The sequence below is a fragment of the Martes martes genome (genome assembly GCF_963455335.1).
Source record: "Martes martes genome assembly, contig: SUPER_18_unloc_1, whole genome shotgun sequence".
NCBI lineage: Eukaryota > Metazoa > Chordata > Mammalia > Carnivora > Mustelidae > Martes > Martes martes.
The window spans coordinates 1023003-1041350 of NW_027666704.1; the positions used below are offsets into that span (position 1 = coordinate 1023003).

Sequence of the window (18348 nt, forward strand, 5' to 3'; positions counted from 1 at the left end):
GGAGCGTGAGGAAGACTAAAGAGTGATTCCATGTAAAGTGCTTAAAACAGAATTAGATCGATGAATGCCGGCTCTTGGATGTTACTGTATTTTAAATACACCGTATTGAGGGGCGCCTGGCTGGCTCAGTGAAAAGAGCGTGCGACTCTCGATCTTGCAATCGTGAGTTCGAGCCACGTGTTGGGTGTAGAGATTACAAAAAAATAAAAAATTAAACTTAAAAAATAAAAATTAAAATACTGCATTTAGAAATCCTAGAATTCCAGGCCACTGGAGGTAGGGGGAGCCGTTGGGAATGCAAAAAGTTAGAGACAGTAGGGAGACTAGAAATGAGGTCTCTGGACTCCGGGACCTGAGCCTTTCACATCCCTGCAGGCTGCCTCTCTCCAGGGTCATCTGCCTTTTGGTTTCTCTGCTTCCCCCAAGCCCGTAGTCTCCACAGGCTCAATCTCTGGGAAATTGCCTTTATCAGGCTCTGAGGCTGGTCCACCCCCCAGCACAAGAAGCCAAAATAATGCATAAGACAGGACATCAGCATCTCATTCAACTCATGGCAGCCCTGCCCCTTCTGCACAGGAGAAACAGTTGGTTTCTGTTCTCGGGATGCCGCACACCACGGATTTGCTTCTTCTTCCACAGCGGGAAGCGCTGTGCCTTTATGAGAGCGAGACACAAAGGGGTATGGAGAAGCAATTCTTTCTGACCTCCCCATGGTGGCTTCTGCACTGAACGAGCCTGGGCAGGCACACAGCCAAGGGGAGCAGAGGGAGCGCGGGGCCCTTGCTCCACGGTGGTTGAAGAAGCACCCTTCATCACACGGCCATCCTTGTATAAGACTCTCCCCCCAAGCAGCGCATGGGAGCTGTCTACGTATTTCCATTTTGTGGCAAGCGCGACAGATGCATGCCATACCAACGATAAGCCAGGACTCTGGAAACTCGCTCTCTAAGACCTGAGAGGACTGTCGGTGGTGAGAATATTAGCGTGTGTTCTGTGTCAGGCATGGCACGAAGCCCTTACCGTGGATTAACTCATTTGATCTTCACTGGATCCTCTTTTTACAGACGAGGAAACGGAGGCAGAAGTCAGGTCACTGGCCCAAGATGATCCAGCGAGCAAGTCAGTGGCACCAGTGGTCTTCAAACACAACCACTTGGGTTTCATAGACACGCAACAATTCTGCCTTATACTGGTTTCCAAACTCAGCTACCCATCAGAATTACCTGAAGGACTTCAAAATGCCTACTTCCTGGCTCTTGTGTGCGTTTTTTCAGGTGAAGTCTGGTTTTAGCAGGCTCCCCAAATAATCTGTAAGCCTGCTAAAACCAGACTTCAACCAAGCCCTCAAGCGACCTGTATTCTGCAAAGCACCATTTACAAACCCTATTCTGCAAAGTACCATTTAGAAATCGCAGTGGCGGTGTGTTGTTTTGATCTGCCAAACCTCTCTGCTCCTTTTTTTTTGGGGGGGGGGGTAGCAATGCCTCATTTTCCCTTTGAAAGCCATCCCACCCAACTGTGTTTACCATGTTTACGCTTGGAGGGAACAGTGTAAAGACCCAAGCAAGGGCTATTAGGTAACGTGAACTTGACCAAACAATCTTTTTTCTTCCAGAATGTGAATTTAAAACCAAAGAAACACAAGAACCAAAATCAGATACAGCTGGCCTGATCATTCCGGTTTTCTCCCAATTCTCTAAAGTACATCATAGCTTTTCCAAAAAATTCCTTTCTAACTTGAGTTAACCGAAGCAGGCTTCCTTTGCACACAACCAAACACCACCAGTGAAAGAGCCACCAATGTGGCAGAAACCCACATCTCGCCCAGATATCACCCATATGGCATCCATGGCAACTGATCTTTGCTCCACTGAGATGCGGAGTTAATATCCTTGGACAGCAACCCATTGGTTTGGGCTGCTCTCCTTTAGCCCGAACAGATGGTCACCTGTTCTGATTCTGTCCTTTGAAACTATATTTAAAAAAAAAAAATCTATACAACAGCTCTTTGGATATTTAAATGGCCTCGGAGCTAGACAGGCCAACCCTCAGAGCACCTCCAAGCCCCCCCGTAAGGCGTTCTTTTGGCATTTGGTAACACACACTCTGATGACCGAGCACTTCTGTTGTGAATGCAGATGTCAGGGACTGCAATGTTACGTAACGTAAATAGAATGTATCTTCCGCAGAAGGATGCGGTTTCCCATTGAGACAGGTGAAAGATCAGACAGACATACTGCCTGTCTGCCTGTCCTGTTAGACTGAATTACACCTGACGTTATTCATCCTTGAGAGATACAGATGGGTCTCCTTTGAGCCAGGTGATGGTGAGATCCTACCATGATGCCAAGAGGGAGGCTGAACCCTAACTGTTGCTCCGCCTCCTGTAAGGAGCTAGACAGGCTCGGAGCATCAGAGCTGAACTATAGGGTGACCCCCGTTGGTATTACATGAGACCGAACAACCCAGGCTCTAAGAAGAGCGCAGTACACGGTTGTGTTGCTTTATCTAAGCCAAGGAGACCAGCCAATGCCATAGGAGGAGGCAAGCCTTCTCTCTAAAACGGGGCTGTCTTATTGCCCCCAGTGCAGAAGTGGGAAATGGGCAGAGCTGGGACTTCCCACCTTCTCTGGGGCCAGAGGTGAAATCGGCCCAGGCTTCTCAGGGGCCAGCATCTTACCAGGGGCATCTGAAGATTCTCATTTGCGGATAAGCTGGCTCCCAGATGGTGGGAGACCTTAGGTTTGACCACATCCGGAAGCAATGGAAACTTGCTGACAGTTCTACTCAAGCCGTCATGCACATGTGATTTTAACTGAATTAAGTGGGAAGCCAGAGTCCATACCAGAGGTGAAGTGGCACCCGAAACAGGCGAGACTGGAGAAACCAGTTAAAGAATACCGCAAAATCATCTCCAGAGCTCTGCAGGCAACAGTCTGGGATGAGACAGTGAGCAGAACTGACAAGCGGCCACCGAAATATGTGGAGAAGATGTAGCCTTTTGTTTTTAACACGTGTGTGTGTTTGTATGTTTTCTGATACAGCGCGCCATAGGCAATGCTTTGTTGTCTGCTTTTTTCACCAATATCTCATGACTTACATTTCCGCATCAATAACATGTTAATTGCTGTGGCTTTTTATTGAAGCATCCTTTGCCTATAATAAGGTACAGATTTGAAGCACACAGTTTCGTGAATTTTGAAAAATGTGAACACCGGTAAAGGCACCATCCCAATCAAGATATAGAACATTTCCAGGTTTAAGCAGGCTGCCCAGATATTGTGACATTTTAATCACCGTGCAGCACCCAAATATGGATGTGTTTTACTTACATAAACCCTAACTGGCAGTCATTTAGGTAGTTTCAAAATTTTTGTTGGTATGAATACTGATGCAATGAATATCACTTTAGCTAAGTAAATTTGCATATCCTTAAATAATTCCTCAGCAAAAAAATTGCTAGAATTCCAATTCTTGGGTAAAAAGGATTAGATTTAGTAATTATTAGATCCAAGAAGTCATTTAGGCTTTTGATACATATTGATAATTTTTCCTCAAGAAGGATTACACTGATTAACACACTCACCAGGAATACATTAGAGTGCGTTTTTCCTCCTCTACCTCCTGCGTATGCTTTCTGCTTGAATCCTATCTCTTCTGATAGTATTACTAAGACCATGTTTTACATTTATGTGTGTTTTTGCAGTATATCTTTGCCCATTTTATTTTTAACCTATGTTTTAAGTTTCTCCTACACATTGCCTAGAATTGTACGTTGTTGATCCAATCTGATAGTCTTCAACTTTTAGTAGAGAATTTCAATCCCTTTACATTTGTTAGGTAACTGATATTATCTGCTGTCACTTCTACCATCTTAATTTATACTTCCCAGAGTTTATAATTCCTTGCTGCCTTACTTTCATCTTGGTCCTGATATTTTGTTAAATTGACCAAAGCTTTGTTATTTGAACTCCTAGATTGTTTCTTTCACTTAAAAAAAAAAAAAGTCTATTTGAGCCAATATGTCTATACCAAGAATTAAATAGTATTAAATACCTTATTTAGCATTTGTTAATCTAGACTCATTGCTTACTATAGTCTACTTCTTTTAATTGAAGTACGGTTGCGATAGTTTACTTTTTATGCCAACTTTATTAGGTCATGCTGGTAATTGTGATCAAGCTAAGCTTATAATAACAAGATGTGGTAGCTATTGATTTTGTGAGCCCATCAAAGCTTACCACCCCGCTCTTTCTTATAACAGACACCGCTCTCTGAGCCACAGGGATGTCATACAAAGCAGGCCTGATAAACTGTAAGAGTTCATTTTCCCAACAACAAAGGACCAACCAACCAGAAACCTTCCCTGATTATGCATGCAGAAAGAAAGCCCACTTCCTCCGCGGGGATTTCCATTCTCCCTTGGGGTCAACGATCACCAAGTTGACAGATGTATTTATAGATATGTCCTGTCTACAGTAGGAGCAAAGGAGGCAAGGACAAACCAGGCAGGGTCCCCAGCAGGAAAGAGATGGCACACTCAACTTAAGAGAGTTTAGGGGGCTTTCATAAAAGGGCCACTTGTTAAGATACAGGCATGGTGCTGGGAAGCCAGAGGGGATAGTGCGGTAACTGGAGGGGAGTAAGAGCAAAGGGACAAGGGCAAAGAGTAGCTCCTGGAACCCAAGGAGAGAACTGTGCAGAAAAGACTGTCTTTAGAGGAACAACAATCTTTGGCCAAAGGTTAAAGCCAAGGCAACCCATGATAAATACCCAGCCCACTCTCTCCTCACCTTCCAATCTCCTACTGGTCCCTCGTTACTGGGCTGGGCCCAACCAGAAGTCAGGGGGTTCATGGAACCCCAAATGGCACAGTCTGTACAGGTCAGTCTCAGGGAGAAAACACAGCGGATTCAGAATGGCAAATATGACAGATGGCACAGCTGATGAGGGCCAGAGTGGCAGAGTGCAAAACGGCCATGGCCTCCTCCATCCCTGAATGAGTCTTTGTAGTAGGACTTTCTCACTCCTCCTCTCAAGAGGTGAGGCCTATTTCTCCACCCCTGAATCTGGTCTTAGCCATCACCAGCGTGACACAAATGAAGGCTGGAAGAACACCTGTGCTTTGGGGATTTCCCTCTCCTGCTGTACTTGGAACTGTGGGCCAGGGTGTGGGTGTCCCAAGGCCAGCCTGGTGGAGGAAAAGGACCTCATGGAAGAAAAACAAAGTGCCCAAGCCGACAGGCTGCCAACCGTTGGTCATGTTAGTGAGTCTATCCTAGGTGATCCAGCACCAGCGAGGTCGCTGGCTGACCGAGACCCCTGAAAGAGCCGAACGAAGATCAGCCCAATAGGCCCACGTCAGAAGAATCACCCAAGTAGCCCAGAGAATCATGAGAAAAAATGTAATGACCATTGCCTCAAGCTACTACATCTTGGGATGTTTTGTTACCCAGCAAAGCTAGCTGATCATTTGAACGCACCTTGCAGGCATCGCGGCCTCTGTTCCGGTATCTGAGGCCCTTGTCCCTGAAGCTTATTCCATTCCCAACGTCCCTCCCATGAGCCAATCTGTCTTCCTATTGCTAATTTGAGTTGGCTTTCTCTCACTTTCAATTAAAAAAAATTGTGAAGCTTTACTTTTTTTCTCTGTAATCTGATATAGTTTAAAATGCACAGAAATCCTTCATTCCTCTCAAGTTTAAGACCATTTACCCACGAAGCCTATAATTTTGGGAGAAGAAAAGTTTCTTGGGCAATGTTCTCATTTCTTTTTTGGTTACTCGCCTATTCTGGTTTCCAATTTCTTCCTGAGACAAAATTGGCAAGTTAGAATTTCCTAGAAAATCATCCATTTCAACCAGATTTTCAAACACATTTTTATACATATTCATACATTATATATATATAAGATAGACGTACTCTTTTTAATATGTACATTCTTTTTAAATCCTCTATTTTCCTTTTATTAAATCTTAAACATTTAGCTCATGATTTATCATTGTTAATATATTTCTTCATAAAGTAAGACTGGATTTAAAAACACAAACAGAGGGGGCGCCTGGCTGGCTCAGTTGGAAGAATATGTGACTCTTGATCTCAGGGTCATGAGTTCAAGCCCCACACTGGATGCAGGGATTAAAAAATAAACCTTTTTAAAAAATAATAAAAAATCAAATAAAAACACAAAAGGATACACTCAGCATCAGTGTGCATCATCTTTAACTGCCCTGACCCAGTGATGTAATCGGGAGAACACAGGGTATAAAATGGGTTTTATTCTGCATCTTGACTATAAACAATAAGAAATCATTGCTAAAACCATAAAACATTGAAGAAAGTGTCTTTAGACAAAGCAGCTAAAGAGTCCTTTTGTAATTTCTGTACTGCTGCCACAGAGCCCTTGCTCAAAAAAATTAGCTATTATCATTGGCTATTATTCCTTGGCAGGTCACAAGGTATCCTGAATCCCTTCTTCAGTAGGAAAGACTCATCCAGGTACTAATAATAATTCAGAAACCATTTGCTGAGTGCCTTTTTTTGGGGTCCCAGACACTATTCTAGATGTGACTCAAGCAGTCTCTCATTGAATATACACTGAAGAAAGAAAAAAAAAAAAGAAGAAGAAGAACTATGATTTAGGTATTATTTCCCCCATTTTAAAGAGATGAACTAAGGATCACAGAACTTGAATTATTTTCCCCAGATCCCCGGAGCAGTAAGTAAATGAGAGCAATGGAATTTGACACCAAGGTTTTCTGGCTCCAAAGTCCAGGCTCTTCTCTCAGACTTGGAGGTTGTGTGTCAAGTCACAGAAATGGAGACAGCAATTACCTCAGGAGGGCATGCTCCGGGTGGAGGACTGTAGACAATTATCAGCACACTCAAGATTCAGGGATAGAGAGAGTAATCAAAAGGCCCTCAGCTACTCGCACTAAGGGCTTCCTGTGTGGCGGGCCCTGGGCTAAGCACTTTCGCACAATGTCTTTTTAATCTGCTTGCTGTTGACGCTGTTGTGTTTGTTGCTAACTCTTTTCATTTTAAGGATGTTTTTTAAAAAAATATTACAACGAACCTATTGGCTGGTACTAATATCCTAGCTTACAGAGAAGGAAACTGAGACACAGAGAAGGAAAATGATCCACCTGAGGTCCCCCTAATGAGTAACTTCCAGAGTCAGGACCTGACTTCGCCTATGTCTGACTATAGGGCCCACAATCCCAACCACCATTGTCTTTGGACATGATCAAGAAATTGCCTAGCTTCCCATCTGTAGCTGGAGATGGCTAAGTCATACAGGAACATGGGGCAGGGGAAAAATGAGATGTGTCCTCCTATGAGGTTGGCTACGACTCCCCGAAACCCCGAACTGACATCTGCGGGTTTTTTATGAAGTCTAGCGGATAGTCCCCAGGAATTCTGTTCTACCACTCAGGTCAACGGGATCTCAGGAGACTGACAAGAGACTCTTCCCCCATCACCCCATGAAGAGTGGAGTCTTATTTCTTTCCCCCTTGAATCCGAGCTTGGCCATTGGACTACTTTGTCCAGCGGGACATTATCAAACACGGTATGTGTTTGGGGCACGCTCTCTTGCTCTTCTCGGAGCCCTGAAACCACCGTGTGAACAAGCCAGAGCGAGCCAGCGGGAGGATGACAGGTTACGTGGAGGAGAACCAAAGGCCCAGGCTGCTCACTGCCAGTCATGTGAGTGGGGTCATCACGGATCATCTTGCAGACACAGCCGAGAACCCCTTAAATTTTATGCCTAGGGCAAGTACCTCGCTTGACTCACTCTAGTTCTGGCCCCAAGACACAAGTCCCCTTTTCATGTTCTGAGAAGATCTCTTGGGAGGCTGTGTATGTGGGTAGTACTCTAAATGCTGGGTAACTAGAATGGCATGTCTATGGCGGTACCAGAGACTTGGTCTCTCTACAAGGTCCAAGAGACAGCAGAATTGAGAGTTTCCAGCCAGGGGAGACCAAGACCATGCCTGCAGATGACCAGAAGTTAACACCAAGAACTCTGCCATATCTTAAGGTCCTCCATTTGGCCAATGCCTATATATATTTTCTATTCCCATTTGCATGGATTGGTTGGATCAGTAACTGAAGTCACTGGGACAGAGCCTGGTTCATGAACTTTCCTCAGGTAGCCTGATATGCCTAATGTGGACCTATCTGTAGAAAAACACCAACTACACAAAGTTCTAGTAACGTCCAGAATATTCCCTGGCTCAGATTGGGCTTCAAATAGCAGAGGGGTAGAGGATGGAACCTAGCATGTTCTCTTTGCATAGATAGAGACCGTGCCTGCCTGCTCCATGAGTTCGTTGCACACCGGTTCCTCCAAGGTCACCCAGGAGGAGGGCATCCCTCCATGAGTGCAGGAGTCTCACCGGCAGCCAAACAAGAGCCTGGCCAGGTTGGTGAGCAGGTGTGGCCAGATCTTTAATCACGTATCCAGCCATGGACAGGAAAAGGTCAATGAACTGAGTCAAGCCAGTTGAGGAGTCTGGACAAATTCATCATCGTTGCTGCCAGCTGACCTTCTTGGAACTGTGTCCAGAGTTAGAATCATTCCAAGTCGGCTGCCAAATCCTATGCATGCTGGCTGCGGGGAGTACTGCCCTCCCTCCCCAGCCCAGACGCAATGAATGGCGGGGCCGCTCCATTCATACAGACAGGGGTCTCCTACCGCTATGGAGCCTACGCACTCCTCGGAAGGCCTGCCAAGTGGCAGGCAGAGGGCCTGCTAATTCTTCAGACTTACGTGGTAGCCATCTGTCCTCGCCACCTGCCCAACATATATTCCCTGTTCTTCATTAGCACTGCCATCATCATCCTCAAATGCTTGGCTCTTGCCATGAACCAGATACTTTTATAGATATGGAGACACTGGGCACTCCCAACAAGGTTAGAAGATGGGGACTATGATTTTATCCATTTTTCAGCAGAGGGATCTCAGGCACAGAGTTAAGTACTTTGCTTTGCCCAAGGTCACACATATCAGAACCTAGGCAAGCTGGCGCCATCCACAGTCCATGATTTTAGCCAGTACACTCTGCTTCCCTAGTTCTCTGAGGGACCATGCCTCCCTGACTCTTAAAATCATGGGGTGGCCACATGGGGTTTCCTCGCCAGGGCGTAGGCACCTGACCAGACCTGGCCAATCAGCATAACCATCCTTCTGGCTCCAGGTAAAGCGCAGTACGATGATATGTTAGCTCTTGTCATGGATGAGACAGAAGACCATAGGTATCTCAGCCATCACCCTCCCTTAGGAGCAAAGCAAGCCTTCCTAAAACTGAAACCAAGACAGGAGCCCTAGCCAAGGAAGGGAGGAAGTAAGTTCAGCACCTCGATTCACTGTGTCTGAAGCCAGTCTACCCTCGGGCTTTTCAGCTTCCGGGACCAAAAGTTTCCCTTTCCACATAAACCAGTTTGAGTGGAGTTTCTATCTCAGGCAACACAAAAAGCCAATGAACGTAGACCAGATATAGGAAACACCATCTTCTTGGCTGCCGTATGAGACTCAAGCCTCGGGCTGCAGGAACCTTCAGAGCTCTGTAATGGAGACAGGCTGTCCCCCCAAACCTCCCTGCCTATTTTCCTGGGGATGAGAGACAGAATTACACTAAAAGGGCCACGAAGCGTGGTCTCAGAGAACACGGTGAACAGAACCATCTTCATCTCTGCAGACAAGTCTGGAAGGGCTTTCATCGTTCATGCTACATGGGGTCCTTAAACCCAAGTACCAGTTTCCAAGCAAAGGGACTGCTGTCCAAGCTCCAGAGTGTCCGTGTTGCTGTGATGACAGTTATATCCCTGATTTGCAGTGAAAGGGCAGGTGACCCCTTACAGAAGGCCAACAACAGTCCACAAATGCAATGACAGAAGGCAGTCACCACTCACTTCTGGCAAGCTGTCCGCTGTCATGTCTAAGTGGGTAAGGACAGGACCAGTAATGAAGACCATGCCAATGTGGAAAATTCCAGAAAGGTGAGCCAAAGCAGGAACAAAATAAGAGAACCAGGGGTGACAGCTGTACATGGAGTCTGCTGAACGCAACTCATCACTGAGGCAAGGGAGGAGCATGCATGGTGGAAAGGTCTACCAGGGCAGTTTCAGCAACGTGGACAAGAGTACCCCCCAAAATGAGACTTTACCAAGAGGAGCTTCTTATCTCACATATGCAGTCTGGGTATAAGAGAACTCACAGTGGGCTAAGCAGCTCACCAATGTCATCAATGACTGGGGTTCTTTCGACTCTTCCACTCTGAAATGCTCAGGAGGCAAGTACCTCTCCCTCATTAACGCAAAAGTGCTGCCACAACCCCATCCATTGCATCCTCACACAAAAATACTCAATAGAGGAAAAAAAAAATACCCAACAGGAAAAAGGAAGGGATGTCTGCCCTCATCAGAAAGGAAAGTCTTTCTTGAAAGCTCTGCCCAGACTTCCCCCAAGGTCCCCCTGAGTAGGACTGGGTCACATGATCATTCACTAACTACAGGGGAGCCTGGGATGCAAGTATCAGGCATTTCCAGCTTTTAGCATGAGAGGCGGCCTCTGCCAGAAAAAAGAGAGCAAGGGCTAGGAATGGCTGTTGAGGAGGTAATCAACAATATACCACAAGCTTTGCACAAACTTAAACCAAGGCTTTTGCCATATCCTTATAGAGCCCATGGTGTCATTCACTTAAGAGTTTCCTTAAACCGGGGCACCTGTGTGGTTCAGTGGGTTAAAGGCTCTGCCTTTGGCTCAGATCATGATCCCAGGGTTCTGGGATCTAGTCCCGAATCAGGCTCTCTGCTCGGCAGGGAGCCTGCTCCCCCTCTCCCTCTGCCTGCCTCTCTGCCTATTTGTGATCTCTCTCTCTGTCAAATAAATAAATAAAATCTTAAAAAAAAAAAGACTTTCTTTAAACCAATTTATCTTTTGTTTAACCTGACTTTTACTTGGGTAGGAAATTTTCCTTCTCTACCATAAATTCAAAACCTACTAGAAAATTTACTAAAGGGGCGCCTGGGTGGCTCAGTGGGTTAAAGCCGCTGCCTTCGGCTCAGGTCATGATCCCAGCGTCCTGGGATCGAGCCCCGCGTCGGGCTCTCTGCTCAGCAGGGAGCCTGCTTCCTCCCTTCTCTCTGCCTGCCTCTGCCTACTTGTGATCTGTCTGTCAAATAAATAAATAAAAATCTTTAAAAAAAAAAAAAAAAGAAAATCTACTAGATACATTTTTCCAATCCATATTAGAATAAGTTCATACTGATTAAAATAAAACTTATTTGCCTGTTTTATCCAGAAGGATCCCCTGCCCCACCAACAGTAGCCAGGCTTTGGGATACATGGCAGCAGGATAAACCCATTTTCCTCCTAATTCTTGGACCCTGGTATCAAGAATTCGCTAACAAAGAGCTGTAAAGTGCATCTAACTACCTTGTAAGAGCAGCAGGACCAATTTAGCATCTCACCACCACTCTCCACGTCCCTACCGTAAAGATGAAGACATTTAGCAAAATCACGGTAGGGGAAGCAGGTGGTTTCCCGTACCGTCCTACCCCACTCCTAATATGTTTTGTTTTGTCCTTCCTGTTAAAATGAAAAAAGTCTCAGAGGCTGTAGGGACCACCCCAGGTTTTGGAATAAGAACAGCCCCCCCATTTGGGGGGGGGGGTCTAAGCACAGCCATCTTTACCCAAAAGGATGCACTGACCGTGGCTGGAAAGAGGAGGACCAGTGCCCGTTACTTACATCAGAGGCTGGGCCTTTGTCGGCACCTGGGCAGGAGAAGGTGACGAATTCATGGCACCGCTTGTGCACGACAAAACAGCAGACTGCAAAAGAGAAAAGGAGGGAGGGAGGGAGGGAGGGAGGGAGGGAGGGAAGGAGGGACAAAAGCAAGTGGGGAGGAGGAAGAGAGGGGGGGGGGGGAAAGAGATCATTAAACCTGGACTTCGCAACAAGAAAGGTCTTACAGCAGGATGAGCAATGGCTTCGGCTTCCCCACCTCGCCCTTGACGGCAACCAAACTGCTGTGGCATCCTACAAATCAGTTCAACTTCTAAAGGTAACCGGGGTTCAGAAGATCACAAAGGCTCAAAATTACACCCCCTCCCCAAAGATCCCTTCAGCTGTCAGGTCTTGTGCCGGTTTTGAAACGGGACGTGGTTTCTTAGATCGGCATGGAATGGTAGTCGGCTTCGGTTTAGGTACAGAATGCACAAGGAGTGCATATATTTAAACACTAGAATCATGCTCAGAGAGACATGCATGATTAACAAAGGGCCAGGCAGAAAATCAGAGCGAGCAGGCACGGCAGACCCGTGCCCCCCTCTCACCCAGGAGCAATGCCAAATGACCGCGAGAGTGGAGGAAAAACCTGCAATGTGTCCTTTGTTACTCGAGTAGTTTGCAACCAAATACACCCATACATATATTTGAACGCCAGTGAGTTAGAGGCAGCTAGGATATGGCTCCCCCACCTTGGGGGGAGGGGGAGATTCTAACGCTTGGGGGGAAGGGAGGTCAGAGACTATATATATATATATATTTAAAGACTTTATTTATTTATTTGACAGAGAGAGAGATCACAAGTAGGCAGAGCAGCAGGCAGAGAGAGAAGGGGAAGCAGGCTCCCCGCTGAGCAGAGAGCCCGATTCGGGGCTCGGTCCCCGGACCCCGAGATCATGACCTGAGCTGAAGGCAGAGGCTTAACCGACTGAGCCACCCAGGCGCCCCAGTCAGAGACTATATTAAATCTACTTTCACTAAGTCTAAATGGTGGGATCCTGGAGGGCACGTACCCTGCTGTAGAAGCACACAACCGACTCAGGATCTTTCCAAAGCACATTCTCAGCAAATGAAAACAGGCCCGGAAAGCCCAAGACAACGCCTCGAGAGAGGCAAGGGACCTGGGCAACAGATCAGTGGCTGCTAACGTCGCAGGAAGACTCGACCCGCCTACCCATCAAAGTACCAGGAAGTGCTCCGCCACCTACGAGGTACTCTTGCTGAAGTAATCAAACCCGAATATTGGTGCAAGCCTTTTGATCCAACTGCCAATTTACAGAAAATGCAAGTGACAGAGGCATGTGTTAAAATGACATCACAGGGAAGCAATCAGAAAAAAAGAAATTTTTTTTAATACACAGCAATGCTCCCTCCTCTGTTGCCTCTCTCCCTGCTCACACGTGTGCCCACACACACACACACTCTCTCTCTTAAATAAATAAGTACAATCTTAAAAAAAATAATTTGGGGGGCATGTAAGTGGCTTGGTTGGTTGATTGGTTGAGCATGTGACTCTTGATCTCAGCTCAGGTCTTGATCTCAGGGGCATGAGGGTAAGCTCTGCATTAGGCTCCACACTGGGCATGGAGCCCACTTTTAAAAAATTCAGTATGACAGGAAGGAGAAAGGGAGGATTATAGCTGGAATAAAAATTAGTCATGATTGATCATTACTTGAACCCGAGTGATGGACACATGAGGATTATTATACTAAGCTATCTACCTTAATAAATGTTTGGTATTTTCCACAATACAAAAATTTTTAGATTCCCATGTTTGGAAACCAAGAAGAGGTCCAGAGGGGCCAATTTCTTTTGCCTTCACTTGCTCCCCTTCCTGTTTTAATAGCTACTGCATTTTACAAGTTTTATATGCTTTGTAAAAAGATATTTGTGTCAAATCGTGCACACACGTCTGTGTGTGTGTGTGTGTGTCCCTCTGTTCCTATAGGTCTATGAATCTTGAAAGTGGTCAACAGAAGCCAGTGATGATTATCTCTGGGCAGCAGGATTGCCGATCCTGTGAACCAGACCGATGACATCTGCACACATCCGCCACGATGACAACCCTGTGACCTGAAGTCTTCTTGAACACCATCTCTAGTCTCATTCTTTCTTTCTTGTCAAAACACACCCTCAAGTACATCACTGGAACATAATGTCCTTGATGTGCTCTGGAGATATGGTTATGACACACAACTATCCTTGAGCATCTTTCCCAGATGTAATACCAACACGGAGGCTCCAGCATCTGGGGCCACAAAGGCAAGTCCTATGGAGGGGTGGGGGCGAGGTAGAGATCTACTTGTCTTGCAGCCACACAAGACCTGCTTCTGTCCTCAAGTCCCCTGACTAAATCATTTCTTATCAAGCTGGGCTTGGCCTTGTTCTTTGGAGGTCATTTTGCATAGAGCTCCCTTTCACAGAACACCCATCATTTTCACTTTCAACCTTACATTTTTCTCCATCGTTCAAAACATTTACAAGGAGTATAGACTAGTTGCATGATCAGCTGAAACAACCCTACTTCCATTTTGAAACAAAATCAAGAGTCAAAGGTAAACACAGGTCAGGGGATGAAAAATATTACTGCCCAATTTGGAAACTCGGGGGTTGGGCTGGTAACCGAATGGGCATGGCTAAAGAAGATCTTGGCAAACTGGAAGTCTAAATTGAGGGACTGTCCCAGAACTCCCCAAAACGGGTGGGAAGGAATCAAAGAAATGCTGCAAAACCTGTACAACAGAGCCAAAAATTTCATACCCATCTAAAAGGATTCAAGAGAGAATAGTGAAGGTGTAATCAAAGGAAACAGAAAAAGAAAATTCCCTGAAGGTGAAGAAGAATTTGAGTCATGAAACTGAAAGAAATTATCAAGCATCCATAGGAATTAAGGAAGAAAAGACTGAGGGTGAGGGTATCTGAGATCATTCCAACATGTCCAGCAGGGGCAGGAAGAGGACAGAGGGAAGATTATCAGCAACAGAACAAAAATAGCTTTTTAAATTATTTTTATTAACATATAATGTATTATTTGCCCCAGGGATACAGGTCTGTGAATCGTCAGGCTTACACATTTCACAGCACTCACCATTGCCCATACCCTCCCCAGTGTCCATAACCCAACCACCCTTTCCCTACCCTCCCACCCCCAAGCAACCCTCAGTTTGTTTTGTGAGATTAAGAGTCTCTTATGGTTTGTCTCCCTCCCGATCCCATCTTGTTTCATTTTTTCCTTCCCTATCCCCAACAACCCCCTGCTCTGCCTCTCAAATTCCTCATATCAGAGAGATCATATGATAATTGTCTTTCTCCGATTGACGTATTTCGCTCACCATAATACCCTCTATTTCCATCCACGTCATTGCAAATGGCAATATTTCATTTCTTTTGATGGCTGCATAGTTTTCCGTTGTATATATAAGAACAAAAATAATTTGGCATCAGATTTCTCCTCTGCAGTTCTGAATTGTAGAATATGATAGAGCAGTATCTTCAAAGGTTTAGGAAAAGTCACTCCGACCTAAAACCTCATACAAAGCCAAACTGGTATTCCAGAGAAGGTTCAGAGTAAAGACATTTCCAGAATACAAGGACTTAAAAAACTTACTTCCCGGGGCACCTGGGTGGCTCAGTGGGTTAAAGCCTCTGCCTTCGGCTCAGGTCATGATCTCAGGGTCCCGGGATCGAGCCCCGCATTGGGCACTCTGCTCCTCGGGGAGCCTGCTTTCTCCTCTCTCTCTGCCTGCCTCTATGCCTACTTGCAATCTCTCTTTGTCAAATAAATAAATAAAATCTTTAAAAAAAAAAAAAACTTACTTCCCACAAAAGAAGTGCTAGAGTATATACACCTCGCAAAACAATAACCAAAACAAATGAAAAGAGGCAGACACAGAAGTGGTGAAAGAAAGGACAAAAAAAAAACAAAGAGGGAGGGGTGCCAGGCTGACTCAGTTGGTGGAGCGCGCAGACTCTGGATCTCTGGGTTGTGAGTTCGAGTCCCATGCTGGGTGTAGAGATTACTTTAAAAATTAAAAACGTTAATACACACAGGCACACACACACATGCATGTGCACGCACGCACACACACACGACACACAAAGAGGGAGAGTGGGGGAAGAAACTAAGTCATAAGAAATGGGGGGTGGGAGAAGGTGCATAACATGGAGATGCACTAAGAGTCTTGTCTCATTCCTCAAGAGGTTCTAGATATTGAGAAACCCCATGTAAGGCATTGTAAGTTTGAATATGCGTGTTAACCGTTAAAAACAAAAAGGGCACCTGGGTGGCTCAGTCAGTTAAACGTCCGACTCTTGTTTTCAGCTTAGGTCATGATCTCAGGGTCATGGGATCGAGTCTTACATGAGGCTCCCACTCCGTAGGGACTCTGCTCAATATTCTCTCCCCTTCTCTCTCTGCCCCTCCTCTCCCACTTATACTCTCTCTCTCTCAAAAAAGAAAAAAAAAAAAGGATAGAAATACAATGCACACTACTCAAAGAAAAAACTGGACAAAGAAACTCAATCCAACTACACTTCAAAAGGCCTTCCCACATGCCCCAATTTCATATAAATATTATTCTTTTCTTTTCCTACTTTTCTATGGCATGACTTGTACTTTAAATTCTTTAATCCATCTGTAATTTCGTGCCACCTGATGTGCACTGGGAATCTACTTTGCCACTTTTTTTCCCCGAATAGGTAATCAATTGTCCCAATATGTGTTATTGAATAACCCGTCCCTTCCCCACTGATCTCAAATGCCAACTTTATTATACCCTAAATAATTATATACGCTGGGGTCTGTCTTTGGGCCTTCTGTTCTGTTCCACCGCTCTGTCTGGGAGTACGGCAATATGGGTTTTAATTATAGTCGCTTTAGAATATGTTATATCTTGGCAGGGCAAGTCCTCTCTCATTATCCTTACTTTCAACATTTTCTTGGCAATCACTGCATGTTTATTCTTCCAAGTGAACTCTAGAATCGGTTTACAAGGCTTTTAAAAATACCAATGGAATTCTTATCGGAATCACATTTAGTCAAGCCCCCGTCCCAACCCTCACCGACAAAGAAACACTCACCGGAACTTTGACTGAAATGGTCTCAAACTTAGAAATTAAATTCCAGACAGCTGACACGTTCACAACAACGAGCCTTTCTATGAGGAATAGGGTGTCCCCTTGTTAAAAATCTGACTTCATGTCTCCCAGTGAAGTCTTTTGATTTTCTCTATACATTTCTCACTTAGTATTAGAGGAGGGAACCTTTTTTTAGGTGATTGTGATTTGGGCATTTTTTTTCCCATTTTGTTTTCCAACTGGTGGTGGCTGACAAGTAGGAAAGCAATATATTTATTTTGTACACATTTTTTTTTTTTAGCTCTTAATAGGTTTTTGTGGGCTTTTGATTGCTTTCCTTGAGTTTTCCAGGTGGAGAATCACATTAGCTCCATTTATAATATTTTTCCTTTACCCTCTCTGATAGATATGCCTCTTTTCTCTCCTTATCTTTTTCTCTCTTCTCATGTTTCCATGTCTGTAACTTTCAGAACACTGTGGAACAAAAGGGATGAAAACAGTCCATTCTGAGCTTTTCACAGCTTGACTCCTCCCTCACTCCCTTCTCAAACTAACTCTTGGAATTGGTATTTGCCTTGGAAACTGTCCGTAGTGTTCTCTTCAATGTGTGTCCACAGTGCGCGCCCACCTGGGATGATGAAATAACCCTTTTCATCCCTTCTTCACAGTGTATTGTTAGGTAGTCTCTCTTTTTATTTTTTCCAGAGGTTTGTCCACTTCATTGTCTGTTCTATTATTCTACCATTATATATATATATACATTTTTTTTTAAAGTAGTTTCCACACCCAGTGTGGAGCCCAATGCAGGGCCTAAACTCATGGCCCTGAGATCAAGACCTGAGCTGAGATCAAGAGCCAAAAACTTGGGGCGCCTAGGTGACTCAGTGGGTTAAGCCTCTGCGGCTCAGTGGGTTAAGCCTCTGCCTTCGGCTCAGGTCATGATCCCAGGGTCTTGGGATCGAGCCCCGCATTGGGCTCTCTGCTCAGCAGGGAGCCTGCTTCTCCCCCTCCCCTCTCTCTGCCTGCCTGTCGGCCTACTTGTGATCCCTGCCTGTCAAATAAATCAATAAAATCTTTAAAAAAAAAAAAAAAAGTCAGAAACTTAACTGACTGAGCCACCCAGGCATCCCCTTTTCTACCATTAAAGACATGGATATATTTCTCAATTCGACTGGGTTTTTTTCCCCCCTACATTATTCATTGCTATTTGTACTTTTATTTGTCCCGCTTAGTTTAATTGTACTATTTATTCATATTGTACTTGTATTACTTCCTGGTTAGGAGTATGAATTTGGGAGTCAGATGGCCTGGCTTGGATCCTGCATCATTTGCAAACCGTAATACTCGGGTACGTTACCTTTTCCCCCTGTGCCTCAGTTTCTTCTCTGGAAAATGATTGTGATAACAAAGCATCCATATCATAGGGAAGTTGTCAGAATTAAATGAGTTAATCCAGGCTCAGAACTGTGCCTAGCAT

At 45.1% G+C, this 18348-nt stretch overlaps 1 protein-coding gene across 2 annotated transcripts in view; it reads right to left on the reverse strand.

The window, feature by feature from the left end:
- Positions 1-18348, reverse strand: part of PRKCB (protein kinase C beta) — a 321917-nt gene that overhangs the window by 174867 nt on the left and 128702 nt on the right. For both annotated transcript variants that reach the window (XM_080831716.1, XM_080831715.1), the window contains exon 3: positions 11756-11838. In XM_080831716.1, the coding sequence (XP_080687842.1) occupies positions 11756-11838 (83 nt within the window). The remainder of the gene's footprint in view (positions 1-11755; positions 11839-18348) is intronic.